General features: G+C 40.3%; 4 protein-coding genes across 5 annotated transcripts; 3 read left to right on the top strand and 1 right to left on the bottom strand.

The window, feature by feature from the left end:
* The first annotated feature begins 1,059 nt into the window (after positions 1-1,059).
* LOC134656882 (vanin-like protein 2) lies at positions 1,060-12,035 on the top strand. Of its 2 annotated transcripts, none has more exons than XM_063512421.1 (10): positions 1,060-1,203; positions 2,532-2,648; positions 3,912-4,037; positions 4,255-4,433; positions 5,619-5,833; positions 6,711-6,797; positions 7,117-7,220; positions 7,959-8,153; positions 10,919-11,040; positions 11,641-12,035. In XM_063512421.1, exons 1-10 carry the CDS (start codon positions 1,141-1,143, stop codon positions 12,029-12,031), a joined length of 1,599 nt encoding a protein of 532 aa, XP_063368491.1. In that variant the 5' UTR covers positions 1,060-1,140; the 3' UTR covers positions 12,032-12,035. The 2 variants fall into 2 exon arrangements, with proteins under 2 accessions (XP_063368491.1, XP_063368490.1); XM_063512420.1 differs by lacking the exon at positions 1,060-1,203 and adding an exon at positions 1,790-1,935.
* Positions 12,036-12,512: 477 nt separating this feature from the next.
* On the top strand, positions 12,513-14,208 carry LOC134657152 (vanin-like protein 1). Its single transcript, XM_063512704.1, has 4 exons — positions 12,513-12,530; positions 13,006-13,121; positions 13,156-13,317; positions 13,842-14,208. Exons 1-4 carry the CDS (start codon positions 12,513-12,515, stop codon positions 14,185-14,187), a joined length of 642 nt encoding a protein of 213 aa, XP_063368774.1. The 3' UTR covers positions 14,188-14,208.
* A 154-nt stretch (positions 14,209-14,362) lies between these two features.
* On the bottom strand, positions 14,363-17,077 carry LOC134656873 (glucose dehydrogenase [FAD, quinone]-like). The gene is made up of 3 exons (XM_063512408.1): positions 16,879-17,077; positions 16,126-16,256; positions 14,363-15,975 (listed from the first exon to the last, which is right to left on the bottom strand). The coding sequence occupies exons 1-3, from the start codon at positions 17,036-17,038 to the stop codon at positions 14,395-14,397; spliced, it is 1,872 nt and encodes a 623-aa protein (XP_063368478.1). The 5' UTR covers positions 17,039-17,077; the 3' UTR covers positions 14,363-14,394.
* A 6,414-nt stretch (positions 17,078-23,491) lies between these two features.
* On the top strand, positions 23,492-24,739 carry LOC134656789 (uncharacterized). Its single transcript, XM_063512312.1, has one exon. It carries the CDS (start codon positions 23,582-23,584, stop codon positions 24,725-24,727), a length of 1,146 nt encoding a protein of 381 aa, XP_063368382.1. The 5' UTR covers positions 23,492-23,581; the 3' UTR covers positions 24,728-24,739.
* The last annotated feature ends 2,379 nt before the right edge of the window (positions 24,740-27,118 follow it).

Raw genomic sequence — 27,118 nt, 5'->3', positions numbered from 1 at the left:
GAAGCGTTGACCTCATCCTGTTATACATTATTTGTTTCCATTGTTGTCCAATAAATGTTGTATCTAAACAATTCAGCGCTAATCACGACACGTTTCACCTTTACGAATAAATTTAGCTACATACAGGGAAAACTCCATAATATGTGCGTAGCGTAACGACCTTTAGGCGTGAGCCAGATTCAAATTTAACAATTTGTCATGGTTTAAACTGGTTTTGATACGACCTTGACAATCGTCTTGGTGATTGGCGCGCATCTCACATATTCACTTCATTTCGCCAATCACCAAATCAGCGAACTTTAATGTCTAATCAAAACCATTAAAAATATTTTTTTTTAATCTGAATCGGAATGAAAGCAAATTAGTATTATACATGAATTCAAATTAAAAATTGCATGGCCTTGAACGTATTTTTCCTTATCTTTATCCGTGTATAAGCCGAACATACTTTAAATAAAGGAAAGTGGATAAGGAAAGAAAAAATTTATTATCTACAGGAATTGGGGCAGATCAATTTTATTATTTCAAAATAGACAAGACTAAATAAATTTTACAGACATATTAAAACTTAAAATACGTGAGTGACCCATGTTTTAATATAATAAGACTAAAGAACTCTCATTTATAGACGGGTCTAACTAATATATATATGCCAATATGTATATGTGTATGCTAATATGTATATGTTTATTTTTGCTTATGTATGTTAGTCTGTAAGGTATTTGTAATATGGGCCTTGTTGCCTGAATTAAATTTCCAAATAAAATAAATAAATAATATGTGTTCAAAACGCGAAAGATTTAAATATTATAAGACTAAAGAAAATTGGTAGTACTAAATACTATAAGTTAACGGTGGATGATCATTATTATCTAATACCCTATAATTATTATACGACATTGGACGTTGAGGCTTAGGCAGAATTTATATACCGGGACGTCGTTTTCGTAACTTGTCGTACCTATACGTGGTGCTATGCATACCTTCTTATCTCCTACTAACACATAAATAAAAGCGCACAGCATGTAACGAGTGCTCTTATTTTCATTCAGACTCCAGCACAGATAGCTGGATTTAACGATAAACATTAAATACATATAATAAAATAATTCTGTCACTTTATATATTATCAAGATAATAATGGCGGCACAATATCGTTTGTTTTGCTTCGTATTAGTGTGTCTGCTGCCGTTATCTTTACAGGTACGTATCAGACCGTGTAGTATATATACCGATTTTGTATGTTTTATTTTTGATCCCTCAAATGTTTAGGTAACTACTGTTTGCAATTTGTAATAAGGTAAAATGTAGCTCTAGGTACTTTGATTTACAACCTTTGCGCATTATGTTTTCGTAGATAGTATATAATTGTAACGGCACATTTGAACCCTATTTATTAGAGTACAAAGTTTAAGTACAAAGAGTATTTATTAGACTACACATTTGAAAAAAAAAATACTCGAATATGATTTTGTTGAACTTTAGACTCTCCGGCGCAAAATTACGATTCAAAATGACACTTGGCAACTTTTTAGTGCTGTAAACGAAAATGCCCGAACTTCACATGTATCGGTCATTTATATATTGACAAAAATAAACATTAACCTCCAGCGTATTCTAATCGAATGTCTTCTGCATCATAGATGCGTCATTTCCATCCTGTACCTACACTTAAAACGCGTGTGAATGAGACGGGTGATATGAGTCGAGTCGATTACCGGGAAACAAGTTCTGAGTAGCAAGACAGACAATGTGAAGTATCAGCTGTTTGTCAGTGAATCTTTGTTTGTGGATCTAAGTGGTCGTCCTTTAGTTTTGTTCGTAAACATGGTACAGATAACGTCCATTCTTCTATAAAATAGTTATTTTAAGATGTGGTGCAGAATATTTATTTCCTCAGTGTGTTTTCTTTGTTTAGCCGTGTCATCTGATCAGGTAGGTAGTTATTTTGGTTTACTCATTATAATTATTGACTTGTTATTCCCAATCCCAAGTAGTAAACAAGTACACGTTTATATTCGGTACATTGATGTAGGTACTTATACCGCTTATACGTCTGCACAATTAACGGACTCATAATTAGATCCCCCCATTAATTAGGCCCCTAACTTAATAAATCTATAGTCTGTGCGGAAAGAGAAAAGTCGTGGAAGGTATGGGGCCCAATACGTTCCATGACTCTTCTCTTTCCGCACAGACGCTACTCAACAAGATTTAATTTGAAAAAAAAACCTACTTAATATCCAAAATTATTAATCCACCCACACAGTAATATAAAGGCAATATTAGAAACGTACATATTGTTTTAATTTTTAATAAGCAGAAATGTCTATTATTGTCTTGGGTGAGACTTCAACTCACGGCCTCTGGATCGATTCTCCAGCATTTCTCCAGCGCTCTGCCATCTGAGCTACCAAGGCCTGATCCAAAGCCAGCAAATCTTTCCACCATATGGGTCAAGGGAACCCGAGCGACATCTACCGTAAGAGCTTTACACTTCTTAATTTATTCTGTTGTTGTTGTTGCTGTAGAGATCCACACCGGAGGATGACAGCTACGTCGGAGCCGTGGTGGAATTCGAGGTCTCTGCCGACGTCGTTCAGAACCTCGCCGGATATGTGCAGCTCATCGCACAGGCGGCAGACCAGGTGAGGCTAGTCTAGCAGACCACGATCAGCTCTCACATTGAGGACGACAGCTCTGTCGCAGTCGTGGAGTAGTACGACTTGACTCAGAACCTCGTCGGATATCGCCGTTATACTTACTCAACCTCGTATCTGCAACACTCATTTGATGACAAAAACACCCGTATTCCGAATCAAAGAAAAGCGACATTTCCATCAAATGATTGTTGCAGATATGAGGTTGAGTAAGTATAGCGACGAATGTGCAGCTCATCGCACAGGCGGCAGACCAGGTGAGGCTAGTGTAGCAGACCACGATCAGCTCTCACATTGAGGATGACAGCTCTGTCGCAGTCGTGGAGTAGTACGACTTGACTCAGAACCTCGCCGGATATCGCCGTTATACGTTATACGCCGGTACGATAATCTAAATAACGTCAAGTCACTACTCCACGAATGCGACGGAGCTGTAGTCCTCAATGTGAGAGCTGATCGTGATCTGCTACACTAGCCTCACCTGGTCTGCCGCCTGTGCGATGAGCTGCACATTCGTCGCTATACTTACTCAACCTCGTATCTGCAACACTCATTTGATGACAAAAACACCCGTATTCTGAATGAAAGAAAAGCGACATTTCCATCAAATGATTGTTGCAGATATGAAGTTGAGTAAGTATAGCGACGAATGTGCAGCTCATCGCACAGGCGGCAGACCAGGTGAGGCTAGTGTAGCAGACCACGATCAGCTCTCACATTGAGGATGACAGCTCTGTCGCAGTCGTGGAGTAGTACGACTTGACTCAGAACCTCGCCGGATATCGCCGTTATACGTTATACGCCGGTACGATAATCTAAATAACGTCAAGTCACTACTCCACGACTGCGACGGAGCTGTAGTCCTCAATGTGAGAGCTGATCGTGATCTGCTACACTAGCCTCACCTGGTCTGCCGCCTGTGCGATGAGCTGCACATTCGTCGCTATACTTACTCAACCTCGTATCTGCAACACTCATTTGATGACAAAAACACCCGTATTCTGAATGAAAGAAAAGCGACATTTCCATCAAATGATTGTTGCAGATATGAGGTTGAGTAAGTATAGCGACGAATATGCAGCTCATCGCACAGGCGGCAGACCAGGTGAGGCTAGTGTAGCAGATCACGATCAGCTCTCACATTGAGGACTACAGCTCCGTCGCAGTCGTGGAGTAGTGACTTGACGTTATTTAGATTATCGTACCTAATCATATGCGTTAGTAATTATCATTAACGTTTCGTTTTTCCAGAATGCGGACATCATAGTGTTTCCAGAGATGACACTAACCAGAGGCGAACGCAAGGTGGACGTGCCCATATATGACCTGCTTAAACAACAGCCTATACCGGCTCTGCAACCTACAAGTTACGATGAGGTAATTCTTGCCTTTAAGGAGTAAAAAGAATAATTTGCCAATCCACTACACTAGCTGAGATAACATGGTCGGAAACTACCAAGGTCGTAAACTTAAGTACACCATGTGGTAGCTACATAGAACAAAAGTTAGCCGAATATTTGACGCACCCGTTAAAACTTTTTTATTTATTAAAAATGTAGAGTTTGCAGCCTCAATAAGTACTCTCGCTTTCCAGATTTTGGTCACCATATCGGCAGCAGCCAGACAGCACCAGATCTACGTGCTGATCAACGTGCAGGAGGTCATGAACTGCACCAGCATCCCGGAAGACTCAGAGGAGTACTGCCCGGAGAAGAAAGAGTATCTCTTTAATACCAATGTCATTTTTGACAGAACTGGTGCTGTTATTGACAGGTGAGTGAGTTGAGACGCTGAATTACCAGTTAGATCTATAGTAAGACAGATCGAAACATCAATAAAGCAATTATCGCAGAAATTTTCTAGACTTGGGTAGCATGAGGCCGATTTAGCAGGAGGCTCTTCGGTCAGTCACCAGAATAATCGCCTAATGTGAATGTCACTAAATAAAGAAATCAAATCAATGCGTCTGGGTTACCCTTGTTTATAATTATTCTAAATTTCAAATCGATAGCGTAAGTAATAGTTCCCGAGATATTTAGCGTCGTGACAGACGGACAGAGTCGCACCGCAAATGTTCATTTTGACCTTGTTGGTACGGAACTCTAAAAATGAAGACTAAAGAAGTTACTAAATTAATTACTTGCCTTAAAATTGATCACAAAGAGTTGTTAATTGTAAAAAAGTCAAACACCATTCTGTGGTAACCGAATTGCCGAACGTTAGCATTCGACGATCTCTAGCACTCCTAGTGAGTATTATATTCTTTGATCTAGCTAACTGCAAAACACACGGGGCCGTACATCAACATTCAGCAGTCAAATTTGCGTTTTTAGGGTTCCGTAGCCAAATGGCAAAAAACGGAACCCTTATAGATTCGTCATGTTTGTCTGTCTGTCCGTCTGTCTGTCCGTCCGTATGTCACAGCCACTTTTCTCCGAAACTATAAGAACTATACTGTTGAAACTTGGTAAGTAGATGTATTCTGTGAACCGCATTAAGATTTTCACACAAAAATAGAAAAAAAAACAATAAATTTTTGGGGTTCCCCATACTTCGAACTGAAACCCAAAAAATTTTTTTTCATCAAACCCATACGTGTGGGGTATCTATGGATAGGTCTTCAAAAATGATATTGAGGTTTCTAATATCATTTTTTTCTAAACTGAATAGTTTGCGCGAGAGACACTTCCAAAATGGTAAAATGTGTGTCCCCCCCCTGTAACTTCTAAAATAAGAGAATGATAAAACTAAAAAAAATATACGATGTACATTACCATGTAAACTTCCACCGAAAATTGGTTTGAACGAGATCTAGTAAGTAGTTTTTTTTTATACGTCATAAATCGCCTAAATACGGAACCCTTCATGGGCGAGTCCGACTCGCACTTGGCCGCTTTTTTTTTTCAATCTTAGAATAATCTGAGTGATACACGTTGTACCTTACCGCTTACGTTTTAGGTATCGCAAGATAAACCTTTTCGGCGAGTTCACCCGCACCCCAGCTCTGCACCCGGACCTGGGCATCTTCAGCACCGACTTCGGCGTAACCTTCGGCCACTACATCTGCTTCGACCTCATGTTCCAGGTGCCCGCCATCCAGGTGGTCGAGAAGTACAAGATCACCGACGTTCTGTTCTCCACTATGTGGTTCTCGGAGATGCCGTATTTGACTGGTGAGTTACTTAGCCGATACACTAAGTGCCACTTGCACCATTCCACTAACCCTGGGTTAGCAGAGTTTACACTGGAGTTACCATGGTTACCAGGACAATTTGACACTGAGTTAACGGTTTAACCGCTTAACTCCGGGTTAGTGGGTTGATGCAAGTAGCGCTAAGTGTAAGGCCTGAGTGGACGCTCGAAGCGGAGCGTTCGGCGGGGCGTGCAGCGTGGCGTCGGGCTCACAAGTGATTTGAGCAGCGTGCACTAAGGCCGCTCCTATACGCTTGCATTTGTTTAACATGCACGCCGCACGCCCCGTCCCGCTGCACGCCCAACTCGAGCGTCCACTCAGGCCTTACACATAGACGTCAACTGAAGCGCGCGCGGTTACGGCCTATTACCTTACCTTCTTACCTAATACCTTCGTGCATTACGATAAGGTTCACGATGACGCACCGCACAAGATAGGCGTGTCGTTCAAAGGCTCAACAGTGCAAGTTTTGTAAGTACAGGGGTTTCAACAATTTCTGCCTCAAAGACCACGCACGGTGACGGGCGAGGCTGTAGCATCTCCCGGTCCATTTACGCGAGTCATATGCAGATTGAATAGGTAAAGTCCAATCCCTCCAATTTGGCCCGCTTCCTTCCAAATTGGAGGGTTCGCGGGCAGGGTTCGGCCCGCGGGACGTAGTTTTGTGGATCCCAGTTTTAGTATAACAAAAGCAAAACTGAATACTTTTCTCAGTAACAACTTGAGCTGCCTGAATTGCCACATGGTTGAAGTTCGTTTAATGTCTTAAGAGTGGGTCTTTAAAAGTAAACTATAAATTAAATAATATTAATTGTTTCTGTGGCAGTTGTTGTGAAATGTATTAATTAAATTTACAGCGGTGCAAATCCAAGAAGCCTACGCTTATGCCCAGAATGTGAACTTCCTCGGAGCAGGAGCGAACAACGTGCGAGTTGGAAGTGCTGGTAATTTTATTAGTGACATTTTTAAATAAGGTATTACGTATATTGAGGATAAGAAACCTGTTCAAGTTGAAAAATTTACATACACAGACACACAAACTTATTCGCTCATTATAGGTAGGTACTAAACCTATCAATTGCCTTTTTAAAATGACAGGCTTTTGCTTAGTGCAAGATATGAAATTCCTTGTTTACAAATCCTAATTGTTTAATAAATGTGCCTACTGTATTTTGTATTATACTTTACTTATAATGGTTTTTTTACATTATCATCATTTACCAAATCATTTATGTAAATCGAATGCTTAAAATATTATTCCAGGATCGGGGATCTATTCCGGAAAAGCCGGTGCCTTGGTCAGCATCATGCCTGGTCTCCCTACTACCCGTCTTCTAGTCTCGAGGGTGCCCAAGGTACCTGGTAATGTAAGTGTCTAATTTACTTAGGTAATTAGGTACCTTAGCGCCCTTAGGGGTCGTCCAGAAATCATGTGATCGTTTAGAGGGGGGATGGGGGTAAGGAAAATATCACGAATTATCACGATGGGGGAGGGGGGGGGGGGGCGGTCAGAGAAGATATCACGTGTAATTTTTTTTTCAAAGCGGGAAAGCCAAAAACAACAATTTTACTCAAAAATGTAATCAGATCAAATATTAAATCTTCTCTATTTTATATATATAAAATAGAGTGATAAACAAATTTTAACGATGCCTGTTTTTGAGAGAAAGCATCTTGAACATATACGCAATACAGAAGAAACGACATTAGACTTGCTTAGTGTCTAAGAGTACCCGCATGATAATTATCACGTGATCTTGTGGCAGTGATCACCAAATATCACCATAAGGGGCCGGGGGGGGGGGGGGGGGGGTAAAATAAGCCAAATATGATCACATGAGGACGACCCCTTAGTGGACTCTAGATCCTTAGGTCGCTGGTTCAGATCCGGCTCGAAGGACCATAAATGTTCAAGGGCTAGTGCAGTTTTATAACACTACACACAGTCCACTATAAAGGTCTAAGAATAAGATACCGAGCCTCTAGCTGTTCCCTCCTTGACCCTGATTTCTCTAAGAAGAAGCTTGGATTTTTGGAGTTTAAAATTTGTGTTTGATAAAAAGAAATTTAACTTTTATGTATAAGGAGGTGAATAATTCCCTTAGGTCACCGGCATGACCTTCCCCGGCCCGATCTACGACCCCCCGACCGACCACGACAGTCTGGTGCTGATCACCGACCCGTCGCTGGCCGACCACGCCAGCCGCCTGCTGGTCCCCGGCTTCCAGGAGTTCACGCTGGTCGACAAGGAAGTCAGCTGCACGTTCAGGGTCAGGCTGACTCCGAGGGCTGGTGACGGGGTAAGTTAATAGGGATGATGACACATGTTGAATTTTATAACAAAATCTAGTAAAATAGCAAATGAGCAGTTTATCACAATATAGTGGATAATAAAAAAAATATATGGAAATATAATACAAAAATACAGCACCTGAAAGTTTCAAAATTTAAGTTCATTTTAAACTTTAAAAAACGAAATAAGTAAGGATACCATTAGATTCCTCACATTTTATCCAAAAAAAGATTGTATAGCAACTATATACATAAACGCAATATTTCACCGACAAAAATGCAATTTTCTTGTTTTATTCATACTTCAAGATGCGATCTCAGTGACCTTGACGTCACGTTCACATAGCGATTTGTTAGGGGCGTTTCGCGAGTGAAGTACGACTGTCGGACTTTGACTTCTGTATTGCTTTAATGCAATGGGTCCTATATAGAGATTTGATCCTAAAAACAAACCTGATTGGTTGATACCATAAAATAAATGAAAATTTGTCATCTAGCCTATTTCTGACTGCGGCGAACACTCGAATAGCGATAACGGTTTTTTAAATGTGCGCCCCTCTGTAGCGTCTAAGCTCGCACCTAAGGTAATCTTGTAGACGCACACAAACAAGAAAAAGATTATGGGAGAAGTCGTGTGTGGGTAGTTAGTGCTTCTGGGCATTTCCCGCAAATCGACCACCATTGTGCCTATTTTGCGTGAAACGAGGTAGCGCTACTCTAACCACCCCAGGCGTCGTAGCCAACCTGTCAATCGCTTACGCTCCGTAGCGATCGAAACGCAATTATCACTGTCACACTAATATGGAAGAGTGATAGAGAGACACAAAGCAATTCGATGGCGAAGCGATAGCGATTGTCACCTTGGCTAGGCCGCCAGTTCCTCCATGAAGCCTATCAATGTTTTCAGGTTGCTAACTGCCTCTTGCTCCTGTGCAGTCTAGGAGAATGTGTTTTGTTGTTTCCTCTTCTTCCATGCACGCTCTGCATGGGGCAAGTCGTATGTGTGTATACGTGCAACTATTTGAGACATTTTTCTTATCTTACTAGATTTGAACGTTTTGGTATAGAGGGGCGCATCTTCTAAAAAACCTTTTCACCTCAGCAGCTCGAACAAGGGTACTTTGATTCTTAAAAACAGTGAGCAAAATGCGATTTTGCTCACTGAGTGAGACAAAATGACATTCAACTGACCTTTATAGTCAAATGTCATTTCAACATGCGGGGTCTAATAAAAGTTCGAAATACTTGGGTTCTATTATCTCTGTCCCTTTCACACTGTCACAAAAAGAAACAGACAAAAAAAGTTAAAACGACATTCAACAGTATATTCACGGTTTATAATAGACCCCCGAAAAACTTCAGACCGCATCGTTCCAAACCACGTACGAGTATGAATTCTTAATAATTAATAAATAAAAATAAAGTTTAAGATTTCATAAAAACTGATAAAATACTATATTTTAGGTATTTTATTGTACAATTAAAATAACGAACTCAAAAAATACACAGATCATCACGCAAAATTAATTATTTTACTTTTAAGAATTTCTACCATAGTTGACAAATAGTACGTATCCGCAATTCGGACCGTATCTTACAAAGATTTTTTTTGTTGTCAAAGTTGGCGATTGAAGTGTCAGTTAATGTTTGTTATTTCTATATTATTTTACTGGAATTTATTATTACGTTTTGTTTTTGTGTTCCATTGCGGTAATTAAACTTAATTGTTTGTATATCTTAAGAAAACATGAGTGCAGGTATTAAGTGATGAAGAAGGATTACATTTTTCAAGTTGTCTAATAGGTATGTTCTCACTGCGCTGAGGTGAAAAATGTTGTGTACTACACGAGATCAAAGTTATTTACATCTCGTGCGCTTTTGAGTCCCTTACTACGCTCAAGATTCTAAATTAGATTCACTCGCTACGCTCGTGAATCTATTATAGAATCTTTCGCTTGCACGGGACTCAAAATAAGCACTCGAAGAAATATCAAACTTTGATCACTTGTTGTACAAATAACTATTATCAATTGTTATTTGTTTCTGTGCATACGCTCTTGTACGATTTTTTAAACGACACTTGGCAATTAATATAGATGGTCAAGCAAATCTTGTCACTAGAAAAAGGCGCGAAACTCAAATTTTCTATGGGACGATATCCCTTCGCGCCTACTGTTTTCAAATTTGCCGCCTTTTTCTACTAACAAGATTTAACTGACCATCTATAGTTTTTAGGTTTAGTTAGACTCGCATGGCTGCAGTACGCAGTTTGGATTATTCTTTTGAATAAGTAGTGTATGATATATATGCATATGGCGGCGGCATACAACGCGAGATTGTTTCTGACCGCTGCAGAACAGAAGTAATTTAAATCAACGTTGACAATAGTAGTAGCCTCTTTCAGATATTTTTTCGCGTTATTTATGTAGTTCGCATGTGTATTTTAAGTGATATAAATATGCATGAAAACTGGTTCGTAAACTAACACTTAAAACTTAAGATCAACTAACTAACGAATTATGCACGAAGAATTCGGAATGGTAAGTTTATTAATACTTCATAGTAGTTAGTCTTTTTAATTGCAAATAAAATAAAAAATCCCGCTTATACGAGTAATGGATCATTTTCAAATATTCGCAAGAAATATTATTTTACCGATCTCTGCTACTAACCTTAAATTCTCATATTTTTTTTATTTTTAAGTTTTTAGAGTTAGTTAACTTGAATTATCTGAATCTAAATTAATCTTATGTCATTTGTCTTGTGTTGTCAGAGCCATTTGTACCGCGCGTTCGTGCAGGACGGCAGCAACACGTACACTCGGCGGCAGCTCGGCGTGGCCAGCTGTCTACTGGTGGCTTGCCGGGATGAGGACCCTAAAATATGTGCCTACAGGTGAGTGGGGATTTCAGTCGTGTTACAATACCGGGTGTTCAAGAACCTTATCAATTTAATGTATAACAAAAATGTTGTCATTACGAATAAAAATATTTCTATATACCTAGGTAATTCGGTATTTCTAAATAATTATGGTTATCAGATGGTAATTAAGGTCACTCTGTGCCCATTCATTTATTCTGTTCCCACACAGTTAGTGTACGGATACGTTAAAAACCACCTACTGCAGCTGTCAAAACCACTGCTATGATTTATTGATCGACCTCGTCAGTTTACTTTATTAGTTCACATTGAAAATGCTGTCATACAAATAATCTAGTTCAGGGGTTTTCAAAGTGGGGGGCGCCCCCCCCTAGAGGGGCGCCGGGCCTCGGGAAATTTGAACACGATTACCTAATAGATCTCCGTTTCCTTGCATCGAAGCGAAAAGGGCGGCGTGGGAACTTCATTTTAGGCAGCAGGGGGCGTGCCTTAAAAAAGTTTGGGAACCCCTGATCTAGTTGAATAAGAATTGTGGAGGAATAGACTTAGGTATGTCTTTAGCCACCGAAATTTAGTGTGCAACTGAAGATCATCTATCCCAACTTTTTTTTGCAGATTCAACAAAAATGAAACAGATGTTGAAATAACAGAACTACAAATAGATATGTCGACGATACGCAAGCAATACAACAAGACACTGCAATGCAACAACGTCGTGTATTTCCCATCGTCTTTCAGAATCAACAAGTTTCCTTTAAGCTCTTCAAATTTCACTTACATAGACTCGACAGATGATGAAAACGAGGTCCAACCAGACAAGAAAACTGGACGGGAAAAGATTACGTATAAAATAAATACACCTCAGAAGGAATTGATGTCGTTTGGGATCTGGGGAAGGGTTTATGTGAAGGATGTGGATCATAGTACTGAAGTTAACGATGAGGATGTACAAAATTATCTCAAGATTGAAGATGTGATATATGGAACCGATAGAGTTAAAGATTAACCGCCTTTAACAATATAATATGATCTACTTAAAGTTATAGGTACTATATAATATCCATCTAAATAAGAATTAGACTGTAATGTAACGTTAGACTGATTGAGAATCCAAATATACGTTTTTTGTATTGTTTGCATTTTTACTATTTATTTTTTGCTCCTTTGCTGTCCTTTTTACACTGAGACCGGTGCAACATTTATTTTAATATGATTTTAATTATTTTTATACTTGTCAGCTTCAATTCAATTCGGAGGTCGCGGGGTCAAACCCCGGCTCGTATCAATGAGTTTTTCAGGACTTATTTAATACGAGTATAAAAAAATCAAGTTAATCCACATTTCCTTGATCTATCAATTCTCTTACTAAGAATGACTCATTAGGTAATGACAATGACCTAATCATACATTTTGAAATTTAGATGTATTACCTACCAAAAAATCTTTTTCGACAAGTGTAATGTGCATTCAGTAATTTAAGCCCGGAAATGGGTGCAGAACTATCAGTAACGGGAAAGATGCAGATTAAAGATCCAAAGTATTACTCAGTTTCATGCATCCGAATTAAAGCTTAATTTTACTGATGTTACCAATGTTACCATTTCGCATTATGTATGCTGCTAGTTAGTATTTTAGAATATAATAGAATTATAATAAGAACTTATGTCCTATTAAACTTTGTAACATTTGCATACTGTTTAAAACAGTTAGAAAAGGTGAAACAATATTTTACACTAACACATGTAATATTTACCCTTTTTTTTGCAAATAAATTATTGTTTGTTTGTTTGTTTGTTTTAAAGAATCGGTCACACTGCTATTCTAAAGGCGTCCCGTTTACACAGTAAAATTAAAGAAGAAAAAAAGAATACAACGCAAAAGACACTACGTATGTATGCATAGCCGCGTCAATTTCCGATTCGGTCATCCTAACTAAATTAACCTGTATACTTAGCTCTTCATTTTCCTGGTACATTTTAGAGCAAGTACCAGTACAAGGCCATGGCATTTGACGGGGAGCGCAGCTTCAGCGGGTTAGGCGAGGGTGACACCAGGATCTGCTCCGTGCTGGCTTGCACAGGGGACACCATCGACACGTGTGGCAAGAGGTGGGTTTACATATGGTTACAGTTCTGTAACATGTGATATACTCGTCATATTGTACAGCAAGTACCAGTACAAGGCAATCACATTTGACGGGGAGCGCAACTTCAGCGGGTTGGGCGAGGGCGACACTAGGATCTGCTCCGTGCTGACTTGCACAGGGGACACCATCGACACGTGTGGCAAGAGGTAGGTTTACATACGGTTACAGTTCTGTAACATGCGATTATGATATCGTCGGGTGACAAGCAAAAGTCACTAAGTACTATCAAAAAATTAAAGTAACAATGCACTTTATTACACTTGTAACACGGTTTATTGTCCAATGATTTCAATGGTGTTAGTTAGTGACTTTTAATTGTCACCCGACGATATTCGTAATGTTTTGCAGAAAGCGAGCAAAACATACAAACTAAGATATTTCCAAAGTTTACTCAGTCTACTCAGGTAGGTACCGTAAAAGCATGCAACTATAAGTATGTAGTCCAAAATTTTTCGTCCAAGAAGAACTCGAATATAGCTTTTACAGTACATTTGGTGCTACTTTCCCGAACTAGTGCGGGAAAGAGCACTTTCCGTGCGTATGTCGAAAGTTTAAAGTGCCATATGTACTGTAAAACGATGTACGATACACGTGCGAATAGGTAATTCGCACTTGTATCGTAAATTTCCTCTTTTCCGCACTTTTTACAATTAGTTTTTTTTTTTTACAGATTCCCAACATTCGTTGTAAATTCTACATCAATCTTTGAAGAGCTGACTATAGTAGCTACAGTGCCTACACCAGTACTTGATACTCGATTGGATGCCCATGATTCATCCTTTTTCCCGATCTCCCTAGATGTGTCTATCATGCCTTTAGAACCCAGCGAATACACGTATACTGAAGTACCTGGTGATGGAACCACGGTTTTCACGTATACCTTAGTTAACACTGAGAAAGAGTTGTATTCTTTTGCTGTTTGGGGCAGAGTTTTTGAGCCAGCACCCGGATCTTCAATTGTGCCATTTTTAAGTAAATCGTTGCTAGTCATTGTGTTAGCTTTATTGTACGTGTAAGATTAAAGACAGGACTGTGAACAAAGTATAGTTTGTTATGTAAATAAAGTATTTGTATTTTATATGGTGTATTTTAATTACTCTATGTCCCTAAAAATATATTATCTTTTGATATCAAAACCGATAAATAATTTGTCTATACCATCAACCATATTTCACCATATCGTTCACCATACGTATTTGTTGTACCTATGTGTTCTTTTTAGTTTATAGTTCCGTATGCCCTTTAGACCAGAATGCTTTTATCATGTCACCTGCTTTCTCGGCAATCATGATTGTTGGAGCGTTTGTGTTTCCTCGCGTGATAACAGGCATGATACTGGCATCCACCACTCTTAGACCTTTTACATGTTTAACTTTCAACTCCGGGTCAACTACTGCACTGCTATCTCCATCTGGTCCCATTTTTACAGTTCCAACAGGATGATAAAGGGAAAATGTAGTTTCTCTTGCAACACATTCTAAAAAGTCGTCTGAATCAGTCTCGAACATTTTGCAAGCTTCAATTTCTATCCATTGTTGTTTTAAACCAATCTGCTTAAATGCATCTGTATCTTCAAACTTTAAGGCGTATTGTTTGAATCCTCTAATCACAGTGAGGACGTCGTCTTGCTCTTGCAAGTAGTTGGCATAAATCAAGGGATGGTCGTTATGATCGGTGCTCTTGAGGATAATGCGTCCTTTAGACTTTGGTCTCAGCAAAACTAAGGCCATTACAAGTAAATGATTGTTCTCATTCAATTCACGAAACTTTTTTATTAAGTCTTCATTCATCCCATGTACACTAAAAATGTCTAAAAAATTATAAGAGTTCGGAGGCATAAATAACTGATGAAATTGTACATCTGGACTGCTCGCTTTGGGATCCGTTGTATTGTAGAAAGTAATCACTTTATGGGGGCTTGTATCCGAGAATATTCCTGTGTTATGCGTTATATATTCCGCGAACGCTCCTGCAATTTGAATCAGTCCAAGCGTATCTTTATCGCCAGGTAATGTAAAGTAGGTAGGGATATATAAGTGATCTTGTAAGTTTTCCCCTACGGGTAAATCAACTTTAACATCTATATTTAAGTCTTCTAAATGTTTTCGAGGCCCTATTCCTGACAACATCAGCAACTGGGGTGAATTGATAGCACCAGCTGATATTATTATCTCTTTTTTCGCTTTCACTACTAATTCTTTACCATTCTTATTTAAAACTACACTTTCCACATCTCGGGTGTTCGGTTTAAACAAAATTTTCGTAGCCATCGTATTTTTGATGACATGTAGATTCTTGCGTTGTTTTATTGGGCTCAGAAATGCGAATGCTGTGCTGTGTCTGACTCCATCTTTGGTTGTGCTTAAAGCTCTGGTGATTCCCATTTGGTTGCTGCCATTTATATCATAGAGGGTTTCGATGCCGATTTCCGTAGCAGCTTTAATAATTATTTTTTCAATGTCATGAATAGGTTTAGTGTCCTCTACTCTTAGGTATCCACCAGTACTGTGGTACGGGATTGTGTCTTCGTTTAGGGTTCCAGTGAAGTTTTCACTTTTCTTAAAGTACGGTAGGACATCATCGTAGCTCCAGCCGTGGTTGCCGGCGGCGGCCCATTCGTCGTAGTCGAGTTTGTTGCCTCTGACGTAGTACATGCCGTTGATGGCGCTGCAGCCGCCGAGAGTCTTGCCTCGCGGCCAGGCGCAGCTCTTCGTGGCGTAGGACCGACAGGCTCCTTCTTGAGGGACTGGCCGGTAGCCCCAGTCGTCCGGACCTCCTATGTTACTAAAAAATCCTTGTGGCACCTTGGGATAAAAGATAAAACAAGCTAAGGGTCTGCAGACCTTATGATTTTATCAAATGCTATTTTAACTCAACTGCTTTTTCTGATTAGATTATTCAAAGAGATCCAAGTACCATGTTAAATCTTAATTTAGACCTAAGGCCACGCTTACCATAGTTCCTAAGGAAGGGTTTCCGCCCGCCTCCACGAGCAGAACCTTCCAGTCCGCAACTTCCGTCAGACGGTTCGCCAAAACAGCACCAGCCGACCCGGCCCCCACCACGATGAAGTCATAATTGGGATCTAGAAACAGCACAGATAAATAAAATAATCTGTTTTTACCGATAGTAGGTGGGTTCCGATGAATGCGAGAATTACGAACGGTAATTATAATTAAATTGCAAAGGAAGTTCCCTAACTGCATGCTGGGTCTCTTTTTATTTTGTTGTCGTTTTTCCATTTTTCTCAGATTTCGTGGATAGATAGAGTTACTTATTCTGTACAACATATGTATAAGCGCAATTTCACCTTATGTCCTACAAAATCTTCCACTGAGTTACGGAAAACGTATGGAATTTTTCCTAACTCAATGGGAATTTTATAATAATACATTGTTTTGTCCCAAATTTGGATTTCGCGTTTATCCGACCAGAATAAGGAGCTTTTCAAACCTACAAATTTTTATCAAAATCTGACATAAGAAGACTATTAACTGACCAATGTGGGACCGGCCAAATGTACAAGCTGAGTGGAGCGTGCAGCGGGAGAGTTGAAAACACTAGTGTCGATGCTTCACATACTTCGAACAACGTTTTATTTGTTTATTCGGGTCAAAATTCGGTCACCAGCCAGGTCTCAGTGAAAAACCCTCGCATAACAAGTCTCCACTAAGTATAGGTAAATCCAGTGTCGAGGTTTCACAAACCTTGCAGCACAGCTTCCGTAGCGTCGTCAGGCCACAAGTGATCGCCGGCCAGGGCGCACTGCGCCGCCAGGAACCCTTGTAGAGCTTGAACGAATAGCGGCCCTGCTGCACTGTAGCTCTCCAGGATTGGTGTCGTCACCGCCGGGTTACACGCCCACATTTTGAACCTGAAATTGAAAGCAGGTTCTTCATATCAGCCGAAACTCTTACACTAAGGCCTGAGTGGACGCTCGAAGCGGAGCGTTCGGCGGGGCGTGCAGCGTGGCGTCGGGCTCACAAGTAATTTGAGCAGCGTGCACTAAGGCCGCTCCTATACGCTTGCATTTGTTTAATAGCCGATTTAGACTCTCGCACGAGCCACGAGACGAGCCGCGAGCCGCGCCACGAGACGCGAGTCCACCGCTTACACTCGCATTCGGCTTGTCATTCGGTTATAAACCTTATGCCTTGCCGTTAGTGTTTAAATTATATTAGCTCGACGAGCTTGCGAGCCACGAGACGAGCCGCGAGCCCACCGCTTACACTCGCGTCTCGTGGCGCGGCTCGCGGCTCGTCTCGTGGCTCGCGCGAGAGTCTAAACCGAGTGTAACATGCACGCCGCACGCCCCGCCCCGCTACACGCCCAACTCGAGCGTCCACTCAGGCCTTACACTTAATTCTAAGGATGCCGAAACTCTAAGTGTAAGGCCTGAGTGGACGCTCGAAGCGGAGCGTTTGGCGGGGCGTGCGGCGTGGCGTCGAGCTCCCAAGGGATTTGAGCAGCGTGCACTAAGGCCGCTCCTATACGTTTGCATTTGTTTAACATGCACGCCGCACGCCCCGCCCCGCTGCACGCCCAACTCGAGCGTCCACTCAGGCCTCACACTAAGGATCTCTGTAGTGACATGTCACGCGATGCTCTTATAAGTACTTATGCCTAAACTTATGTTGTCATTGTTTGCAATTCCTATCAATTGAATTGAATTGCAATGTATCCGAAGAATGACGCAAGGTGTAGACATTGTTACAATATCTAGACACAAATCCATGGGAAGCTGGAAATCCATGGGATGTGTCCATTGTTATAATATAATGTACTAGCTTTTGCCCGGGACTTCGTCTGCGTGACGTGGAATGATGATGAAGATTGATAAAAGCTATCCTATACCGTTGCCCGGGCCTCAAACTATGTGCCTACCAAATTTTATCTAAATCGGTTCAGCGGTTTAAGCGTCAAGAGGTAGCAGATAGACAGAGTTACTTTAGTACTGATGTATGAGATTTTAGTACTGAATCCAAGTATTAATTTTATAAATTAGACAGCTCTTCTTCCTCGCGTTGTCCCGGCATTTTGGCCACGGCTCATGGGAGCCTGGGGTCCGCTTGGCAACTAATCCCAGGAATTGGCGTCAGGCACTAGTTTTTACGAAAGCGACTGCCATCTGACCTTCCAACCCAGTAAACTAAGCCTTATTGGGATCAGTCCGGTTTCCTCACGATGTTTTCCTTCACCGAAAAGCGACTGGTAAATATCAAATGATATTTCGTACATAAGTTCCGAAAAACTCATTGGTACAAGCCGGGGTTTGAACCCGCGACCTCCGGATTGCAAGTCGCACGCTCGACGCTCTTACCGCTAGGCCACCAGCGCTTCCGCTGGCCACCAGCGCTTCTATTTAAACTTTTTTCTCTTTTTCTCAATATCATTCTACACGTGGAACACTGATTATATTATATGATACTATCTATTCGTCAGATTATGTAAAATTTCAAATAATAGAGTCTGTGCCGAAACAGAAGAGTCGTGGATTGTATTGGGCCCCATACATTCCACGACTCTTCTCTTTCCGCACAGACTCTATTATTTGAAATTTTACGTAAGTTAATGCCTCTTAAAACAGATAAGATAAAGTTCACAAAAACAACTACTTTATCAACACAATTTGACCTTACAATTAAATGCTATTATCATCGTAACAGACATTAAAATAGACTGAGTCGCGTTGTCATGCTATTATTATAATTATTTGTTGTGTCTGGCCTGCTTTTAAATCGGTCACACAATATCAACAAAATATCTAGGTACTACTCGTATGTAAAGGGGCCCACTGATTAACAGTCCGCCGGACGGTATCGGCCTGTCAGTTGTTCGGAACTGTCAACTTTTTGTTCTAACTGACAGGCCGATATCGTCCGGCGGACTGGTAATCAGTGGGCCCCTTAAGATATTTAGATTACATGCTAGTAGTGTAAACGAGAGACCGCGCTGTCAAAAGCATAGAGACAATGTAATTGAATGAGTGGACGAACGAATGTATATGTCGGAGGCAGATCGTAAAATCGGCCATATCGAGATATTCCTAGGCATACCATGAAACGCCGCCATTTCATGATCTGACTAGCGACTACCAGCCATATCGTTCAAACATCAACGTTTGACGATTTGCCTAGCGACGTTTAGGCATATCAAATAGTAGGGTGTGACATTCCTAGGCATATGAAATGTCGGCATTTCATGATCGGCCTAGCGCGACCATCAGCCATATCGTGCAAACTCAAGGGGTGATATTCCTAGGCAGATCATGAAACGCCGGCATTTCATGATCTGCCTAGCGACCACCAGCCATATCGTGCAAACCTCAATGGGTGATATTCCTAGGCAGATCATGAAACGCCGGCATTTCATGATCTGCCTAGCGACGACCAGCCATATCGTGCAAACCTCAAGGGGTGATATTCCTAGGCAGATCATGGAACGCCGGCATTTCATGATCTGTCTAGCGACGACCAGCCATATCGTGCAAACCTCAAGGGGTGATATGCCTAGGCAGATCATGAAACGCCGGCATTTCATGATCTGCCTAGCGACGACCAGCCATATCGTGCAAACCTCAAGGGGTGATATTCCTAGGCAGATCATGAAACGTCGGCATTTCATGATCTGCCTAGCGCGACCACCAGCCATATCGTGCAAACCTCAATGGGTGATATTCCTAGGCATATCATGAAACGCCGGCATTTCATGATCTGCCTAGCGCGACCATCAGCCATATCGTGCAAACTCAAGGGGTGATATTCCTAGGCAGATCATGAAACGCCGGCATTTCATGATCTGCCTAGCGACGACCAGCCATATCGTGCAAACCTCAAGGGGTGATATTCCTAGGCAGATCATGAAACGCCGGCATTTCATGATCTGCCTAGCGACCACCAGCCATATCGTGCAAACCTCAAGGGGTGATATTCCTAGGCAGATCATGAAACGCCGGCATTTCATGATCTGCCTAGCGCGACCATCAGCCATATCGTGCAAACCTCAATGGGTGATATTCCTAGGCAGATCATGAAAAGCCGGCATTTCATGATCTGCCTAGCGACCACCAGCCATATCGAGCAAACCTCAAGGCTCAAAAGGAACGTAAACTTGTATTAAAAGGTACGATCTGGCAACACTGGACTCGGACGCAGCGCCATATAGAATGCAGCGCCACCAGTGGCAAAAAATGCAATTATTTTACGATGTGATCCGTATGAATGAAGCTAGAAATTCGACGAATACATTGCTCCCGTCGATCTGCCGAATCTTTTATAAGACAGATCGTGATATGCCTGAGTTAATTTTAGTCAGATCATGAAATGGCGGCGTTTCATGATATGCCTAGGAATATCTCATCAATTATTTGACGATGCGCCCGGTATGAAGCTAGGAATATCAACGAATACATTGGTCTGACCGATCTGCCGCCTCTTTTATAAGGCAGATCGTGATACGCCTGGGTTAATCTTAGTCAGAGCGCCTACCGCGAACCACGTTCGACGTGTTGCCTCTCTGTCGCACTTGTAAATTCGTACGTAAGTGTGACAGGGAGGTAACACGTCGAACGTGGTTCGCGGTAGGCCCTCAGATCATGAAATGGCGGCGTTTCATGATATGCCTAGGAATATCTCGATATGCCCGATTTTACGATCTGCCGCCGAGATATATATGAATGAAAAATAAACAAAGGGCCTTATGACATTATGTAGGGATGGGCGTTGAGACAAACAACTAGGTTCGAGTATAAACGTATAATGAATTAAATAACACTTACAAGGCCTTAAATACTATAGTACCTATGCGCATGTATGTGTGTGGGTATGGTGTAATATACACACTACACCTCCCCCCTTGAAGAAAAAAAAATAATTAAAATCTAAAAGTTAATCTATTTTTTTTTTGTATACAGTGGGCCACTCAGATAAGCTAAGAAATATAAACTGCATTACAAAATAAGAGGTTACATATATGAAAACACATTTATTACGCTATTACGAGTATAGCAGAAGAAGTTGGACTTAAATGTAGCAACAATGTGCTAAGTTTAATGTTTGTTTACACAAAAAATACAATTTACATTAACCTTAAACATTATGTTAAAAAAAAATTTAATAAAATATTTTTGCATACGAAACATTTTAGTTAGTATTTATTACATAAGTAACTAACCTGATAAAAATACACTTAAAATGTAACATTAAAATAATTTTATTTATATAAGAAACAATGCAAGTAGCTATATAATTATCAAAGTGAAAGTAAAAAAAATATGTTTTAAGATACACATGTAAAGAAAACTACAAATAATATATGTTAACATTAATCAATAAAAAAAAATCGTTTCTTTTTAGGTGCCTAGTTTTTTTTTTTTCACAAAAAAAATGTCTTTATCCGTGATAAAAATTGTTACTTACCTACTTTATGCATATTAATTTTTTTTTCTGACGTCAGTTAATCATTATAATTATAGAAGACTCATTTCAATAGTGCCTCTTAAGCGGGCACTACATACTTGTGACATGGGTACACAACGCATATTTCGTGGTCGGCCGACCTTGTAATAAAATTTATTTATTTATTGCTCAAGACACAAGGTATTTTTTTTTTAAGCGCGCAAACATACTTTATATTTATTCATTCAGGCAGTTCTTTTAACACATCCTTACATTATATCCTTCCATGTGTCCAAGGAGTCTCCACGATTGATGCTCGATCGAATCATGGTCAGACCTCCAAGGATTCCCTACCTGCCTTGTGTCTTGGTGTACCCATGCTAACCTAATCGCTCAAGGCCGCCTCTCGGGCCACCGAAGATGCGATTGGCATTTTTTTTTCAATTATTATCATTCATAATTTCCCAATCTTTACAACAAAAAAAAAAACCATTCAAAATCGCAGACAAAATACTCATTCATTGAAAACTTTAACATATATAAGAATTTCAACAACTCTTAGTTGATCAGGCTAATCGTCCTTTGAAAAGCTTACATATATATCAGTTTTCCCAACAACAAATGCTAGACATAATAATAGAATGGATCATCATAAAAAATAAAAATTGTATAGAGTCATTTTCAGAGGGAGGGAACCCCTTACCTTTTCAGGGGAGGTGTGATAGGCAGATGCGCGTATCTACACGTAGGTCTCGTAGTATACATATGTACACGTAAACCACGTAGTGGATACATAGCGAATTAATAAACAGATAAAACACCTCTCCATCCGATAAGGGATTTCCTCTTCAAGACACGTAGTTTAATAATATATATAGTTGATCATTAGAATTACTGGAGGGAGATTGGTGGTGACTTGTAAAGTGACATGATATAAACTATAATACAGGAACCCGAGTTTAGTGTCTACTCCCCTCCCGGTACTCCCGGTGCTATATATATATTATTAAACTACGTGTCTTGAAGAGGAAATCCCTTATCGGATGGAGAGGTGTTTTATCTGTTTATTAATTCGCTATGTATCCACTACGTGGTTTACGTGTACATATGTATACTACGAGACCTACGTGTAGATACGCGCATCTGCCTATCACACCTCCCCTGAAAAGGTAAGGGGTTCCCTCCCTCTGAAAATGACTCTATACAATTTTTATTTTTTATTTTCGTGTAGGTACATTCGTCCTTAATTAATACTAAATCTCCTATCTTAAAATTAACAATGCTTGATTTACAATTGTCTTTTAGAATTAAATTATTTTTAACACAACCATTGCATTTCACAAGTAACATTTCACATTTCAAAGTTATAACATACTTTATATCGTGTTTTATCCAAGTCCAACTAATCTAAAAATTCCTCCTCAAAAGATGCTGTAGCTGTGATAAGTAGTCATAAATTATAACCATAATTATGTTATTATTAACCATAATCACTACTGCTAAACTTCTGCTCCTGACAATCTTTACATCGTTTTACATAATCCAGTTTTCCCAACAATACTCGTACCTCTTCTGGATACCGTTAATCATTCTAGTTCTACCAGCATATCCACTAGTTAGTAACAGTCATAATCCTTTAAATCATTTCCCGATCGGTAAGTCCGTTTATAAGTAAAAACTAAATAGTTCCTACATAACCTAGGTAATTCATCATGTCCCGCGCGAAAGACATTAATTAGTTAACATTGTAACATACTTTTTACTTGAGCTCATTTCAATATATAACAACTCTACTATATTTAAACTTTTCCACAAAGAGCCATAAGTAATCCTAATGTCTACTTCTATCATCCATAGTCAATCCATATCATATGGAATGGATAGTCATAATTATATCCTAATGTCTTGTGTTGCGATGCGCGCTTGGAATCGGACGCGCTTCACTGCATAATATCGAATAATATATTTATTCGCGATCGGCGTGACTTAGGTCGCTGCCCCGTATTTTTTCGCGATGGGTTCACAACAACTCATAGCGAATGAGTTACTGGCGTTTGTACAGAATGCCATAGACACCATGGACGAAGTCAGCATCAGGCAGATCTGCAAATCGAGTTTCAATGAAGACGACATTTGCAGTGGCAAGGCGCTGCTCTTCCAGACGCTCGGCAAAACTGACCAGATGCCATCCCGTCGGAGGGATGGGGGTGTGAAGAGTCTCCAGGACATAATCAAACTGTTCAAGGAGACCGATCCAGACGACGTGCCTGCCTTCGTTGCGAAGCAGCTAGACCGGTTACCACCGGTTACCTTCGATCACGTCGACGTCACCAGGCTGCTGAAGGACATTACATTCCTGAAGACGAGTCTGGCAGAAGTGCAGGCTAAGTTAGAGGTATCTAATAATACCATCAGTGAGCTACGTTCCGAATTGGCATTATTACGTAGCGCAAGTTCGGAATGTAGGTCAGATACCTCTAACATAGCCGTGTGTCACGTGGCGCGGAATGTGTCCATCGGCGGTTTAAAACCCGCGAATTTGGATGCGTCGGCGATTGCTGACAAGGCGACCGCCAACCCGCGCCCCGCCGCCCGCCCGTCTACGTCACCGGAGACGCGCACGTCACGCGAGAGTACGTTAACCCCGGAACGTTCTTACGCTGATACTGCCGCTAAGCCGCCTGCTGTGTCCAAGCCTAAGCAGCGGCCGAAGAAAGGGGTGCAGAGCCTTCGTGAACATGTTCACAAGGACCAACAGCCGGCTCTAAGGGAGTCGCGATGCGACGAAGATGGTTTTAAAAAGGTGGAGAAGAGAAGGAAACCAGCTCGTCAGAACCAGTGCGGTACCGCACCGACCGGACCCAATCATTTGCTGCGTCCTGCAACACCGTCGACGCTGCTGTATGTGTCCCGTCTACACTACCTTACGAAGGTCGATGATATCGTAAAGTATGTGAAAGTAAAAACCGGATTCATCCTGAGGGTCGCGAAGTTGGAATCTCGACACAATGCGAATTTTAATTCGTTTGTGGTGATCGTTCCGACTGAACATCTAGCGACCTTCACCAAGGAGGAGTTTTGGCCGAAGGGTGTCAAGTTTCGGCGGTTCCGCGGCCGGTTCCCTGACACTGCGGGGTTGCGTAATGCATCGCAATCATAATGTGTTTTTTAGTGTTTAGTTATATTTTTATAATATGTATGCTAGTTTTAAGGTATTTATGTATGGGCCACTAGTTGCCTGAAATAAACTATTTCATTTTCATTTTCATTAATCGCCATCCAAAAATCTAACAAATTCCATCATACCATTTATAACTCTAAAACCAAACCATTTACGTATTTATTTTACCTGTACACTACACCATTCTAAGTACACATACAATAACAAAACATTTAACGAAACATCTACCCATATAATCCATCATTGAAACAAACCAAAACATTCTTTTACCAACAAAACTACCTATATTATCTCGATACAGTACCATCCCCATATATTTTACTCATTATTATAATGAAGCCACTTCGTAACTCTGTATTAATATGTCACATCCGTATTAAAATGTCAAGTCCGATACACATTATGATTCATAATAATAAATGTCTTAAAACCCAACTAAAATTATCCTAAATTGTATACAATGTTAGTTTAGTATAATATGTATATGGTTAATAGTAGGCACATATTGTGCCGCATTCTTAAATTTTAAAATATAAGTGTGCTAAGTGTTAAGTACTCTTTAACTTTAATATTACAACAACAAAAAAATAATATTTGATTCAAAACAGTGCACGACGACTATGAAATTTGAGATGTAATAACAGAAGCTACATACCAATTCCTTATATGTGAACACGCGCCGCGAATGGCGCGCCTCATTTGTAGGCTATGACAAATATTGTATCTAAGTGTAGAAAAGTTCTATTGTTAAGTTAAACAGATGAAATAAAAACACGAAATATTAAAATGAGATTAAATTACCTATACATTCAATTTACTTGGAGCTAGGAAACGTTATGAATATGTGCCATTCCTTTAACCATATTGTTATTTCGTCATCAAGCATACATATTTAATAAAAAAAAAATAACACACATCACCAAAAACTAGGGAAATTATTATTGAGAAACTATATAAAAACACTGTTTAAAAATCCAAGATAGCAATTGCTAATATTACAACCAACGAAAAAGAAATTTAAAATAACTGTTGAATATAACACGACGTTTCCCCGAAAAAAAAAAATGTCATCAACATCAACCGAGTCACCTGCTTATAACCTAAAATAGTCATACTGCTCCTGGCTTTCCCCAAATCTCTCAATTCCATTTCCGTTGTGGCGGGACCGTGACAAAATCACACGCCATTCTCCTCGACTCCATCTCCAGCAAGGTCACGTCTGGGTCCCGGGACGCGAACAAGCTCCCTGCTGCAACTTCCAGCTTCACAGGCTTTTATTTAAAAAAAATATAATTTGTTTTATTTTAGTCCATTTCCACTTCTGATTTTTCGCCACTTGTCCAATTTTAAATATTCATATATGTATTTTAACACTTATACTATTTAGTTACGTCCACATTACACATAATGTTTATTTGTCGTAAAACACCAAACCAAAGTTCTATTAGTCTTTCAACCTTACACTTACACTTTTTCTTGTATTAGTCCTTTTATTGTATTACATTTTTTTTATTAACTTCCCCTTTTCATTCAAATGGTCCAATATTTTTCATCAAGGACAACGGCCATTATTTCTGGCTGGCGCAGCGCACCGCCAGTGCAGCACGAGGCCGCACTGGCAGGGTCGCCATGTAGGGATGGGCGTTGAGACAAACAACTAGGTTCGAGTATAAACGTATAATGAATTAAATAACACTTACAAGGCCTTAAATACTATAGTACCTATGCGCATGTATGTGTGTGGGTATGGTGTAATATACACCAGGGATGTTGCGAACATCCGCATCCGCATCCGCAACCGCGGAACATCTGCATTATTTTCAACATCCGCATCCGCATCCGCATAAAATCGATGCGGAGCTTATGCGGATGCGGATGTTGAACAAGTCGGTACAGGAACGTCTTAGCGGCGGCGTAAGTGCTAGGTAATTTCGTCATTACCTATAACGAAATCGTCTAGATCCAGAAAAGTCGGCGAAGTTACTGTTTATTAAATATAACACACCTATATTCTTGCTCAAATACTAAACGTTTGGTTTTTTTAATAAAAACCGGCCAGGTGCGAGTCGGACTCGCGCACGGAGGGTTCCGCACCATCAACAAAAAATAGAGAAAAAAAAAAGAAAAAAAAACAAGCAAAAAAACGGTCACCCATCCAAGTATTGACCCCACCCGACGTTGCTTAACTTTGGTCAAAAATCACGTTTGTTGTATGGAAGCCCCACTTAAATCTTTATTTTATTCTGTTTTTAGTATTTGTTGTTATAGCGGCAACAGACATACATCATCTGTGAAAATTTCAACTGTCTAGCTATCACGGTTCGTGAGATACAGCCTGGTGACAGACGGACGGACGGACGGACGGACGGA

This window comes from Cydia amplana, chromosome 19 (assembly GCF_948474715.1).
Source record: "Cydia amplana chromosome 19, ilCydAmpl1.1, whole genome shotgun sequence".
Lineage (NCBI taxonomy): Eukaryota > Metazoa > Arthropoda > Insecta > Lepidoptera > Tortricidae > Cydia > Cydia amplana.
This window is presented reverse-complemented; position numbering and strand designations above follow the sequence as displayed.

Coding starts and splice junctions, on each gene's coding strand:
- LOC134657152 (XM_063512704.1), top strand. Junction 13,122..13,155: donor ACAGGGGACACCATCGACAC/GTGTGGCAAGAG, acceptor ATATGGTTACAG/TTCTGTAACATGTGATATAC. Junction 13,318..13,841: donor ATCGACACGTGTGGCAAGAG/GTAGGTTTACAT, acceptor TTTTTTTTACAG/ATTCCCAACATTCGTTGTAA.
- LOC134656873 (XM_063512408.1), bottom strand. CDS start 17,038: ATGTGGGCGTGTAACCCGGCGGTGACGACACCAATCCTGGAGAGCTAC. Junction 16,257..16,878: donor TACGGAAGCTGTGCTGCAAG/GTTTGTGAAACC, acceptor TGCTGTTTCTAG/ATCCCAATTATGACTTCATC. Junction 15,976..16,125: donor ACCCTTCCTTAGGAACTATG/GTAAGCGTGGCC, acceptor TTTTATCCCAAG/GTGCCACAAGGATTTTTTAG.
- LOC134656789 (XM_063512312.1), top strand. CDS start 23,582: ATGGGTTCACAACAACTCATAGCGAATGAGTTACTGGCGTTTGTACAG.
- LOC134656882 (XM_063512421.1), top strand. CDS start 1,141: ATGGCGGCACAATATCGTTTGTTTTGCTTCGTATTAGTGTGTCTGCTG. Junction 4,038..4,254: donor AACCTACAAGTTACGATGAG/GTAATTCTTGCC, acceptor CTCGCTTTCCAG/ATTTTGGTCACCATATCGGC. Junction 6,798..7,116: donor CGTGCGAGTTGGAAGTGCTG/GTAATTTTATTA, acceptor ATATTATTCCAG/GATCGGGGATCTATTCCGGA.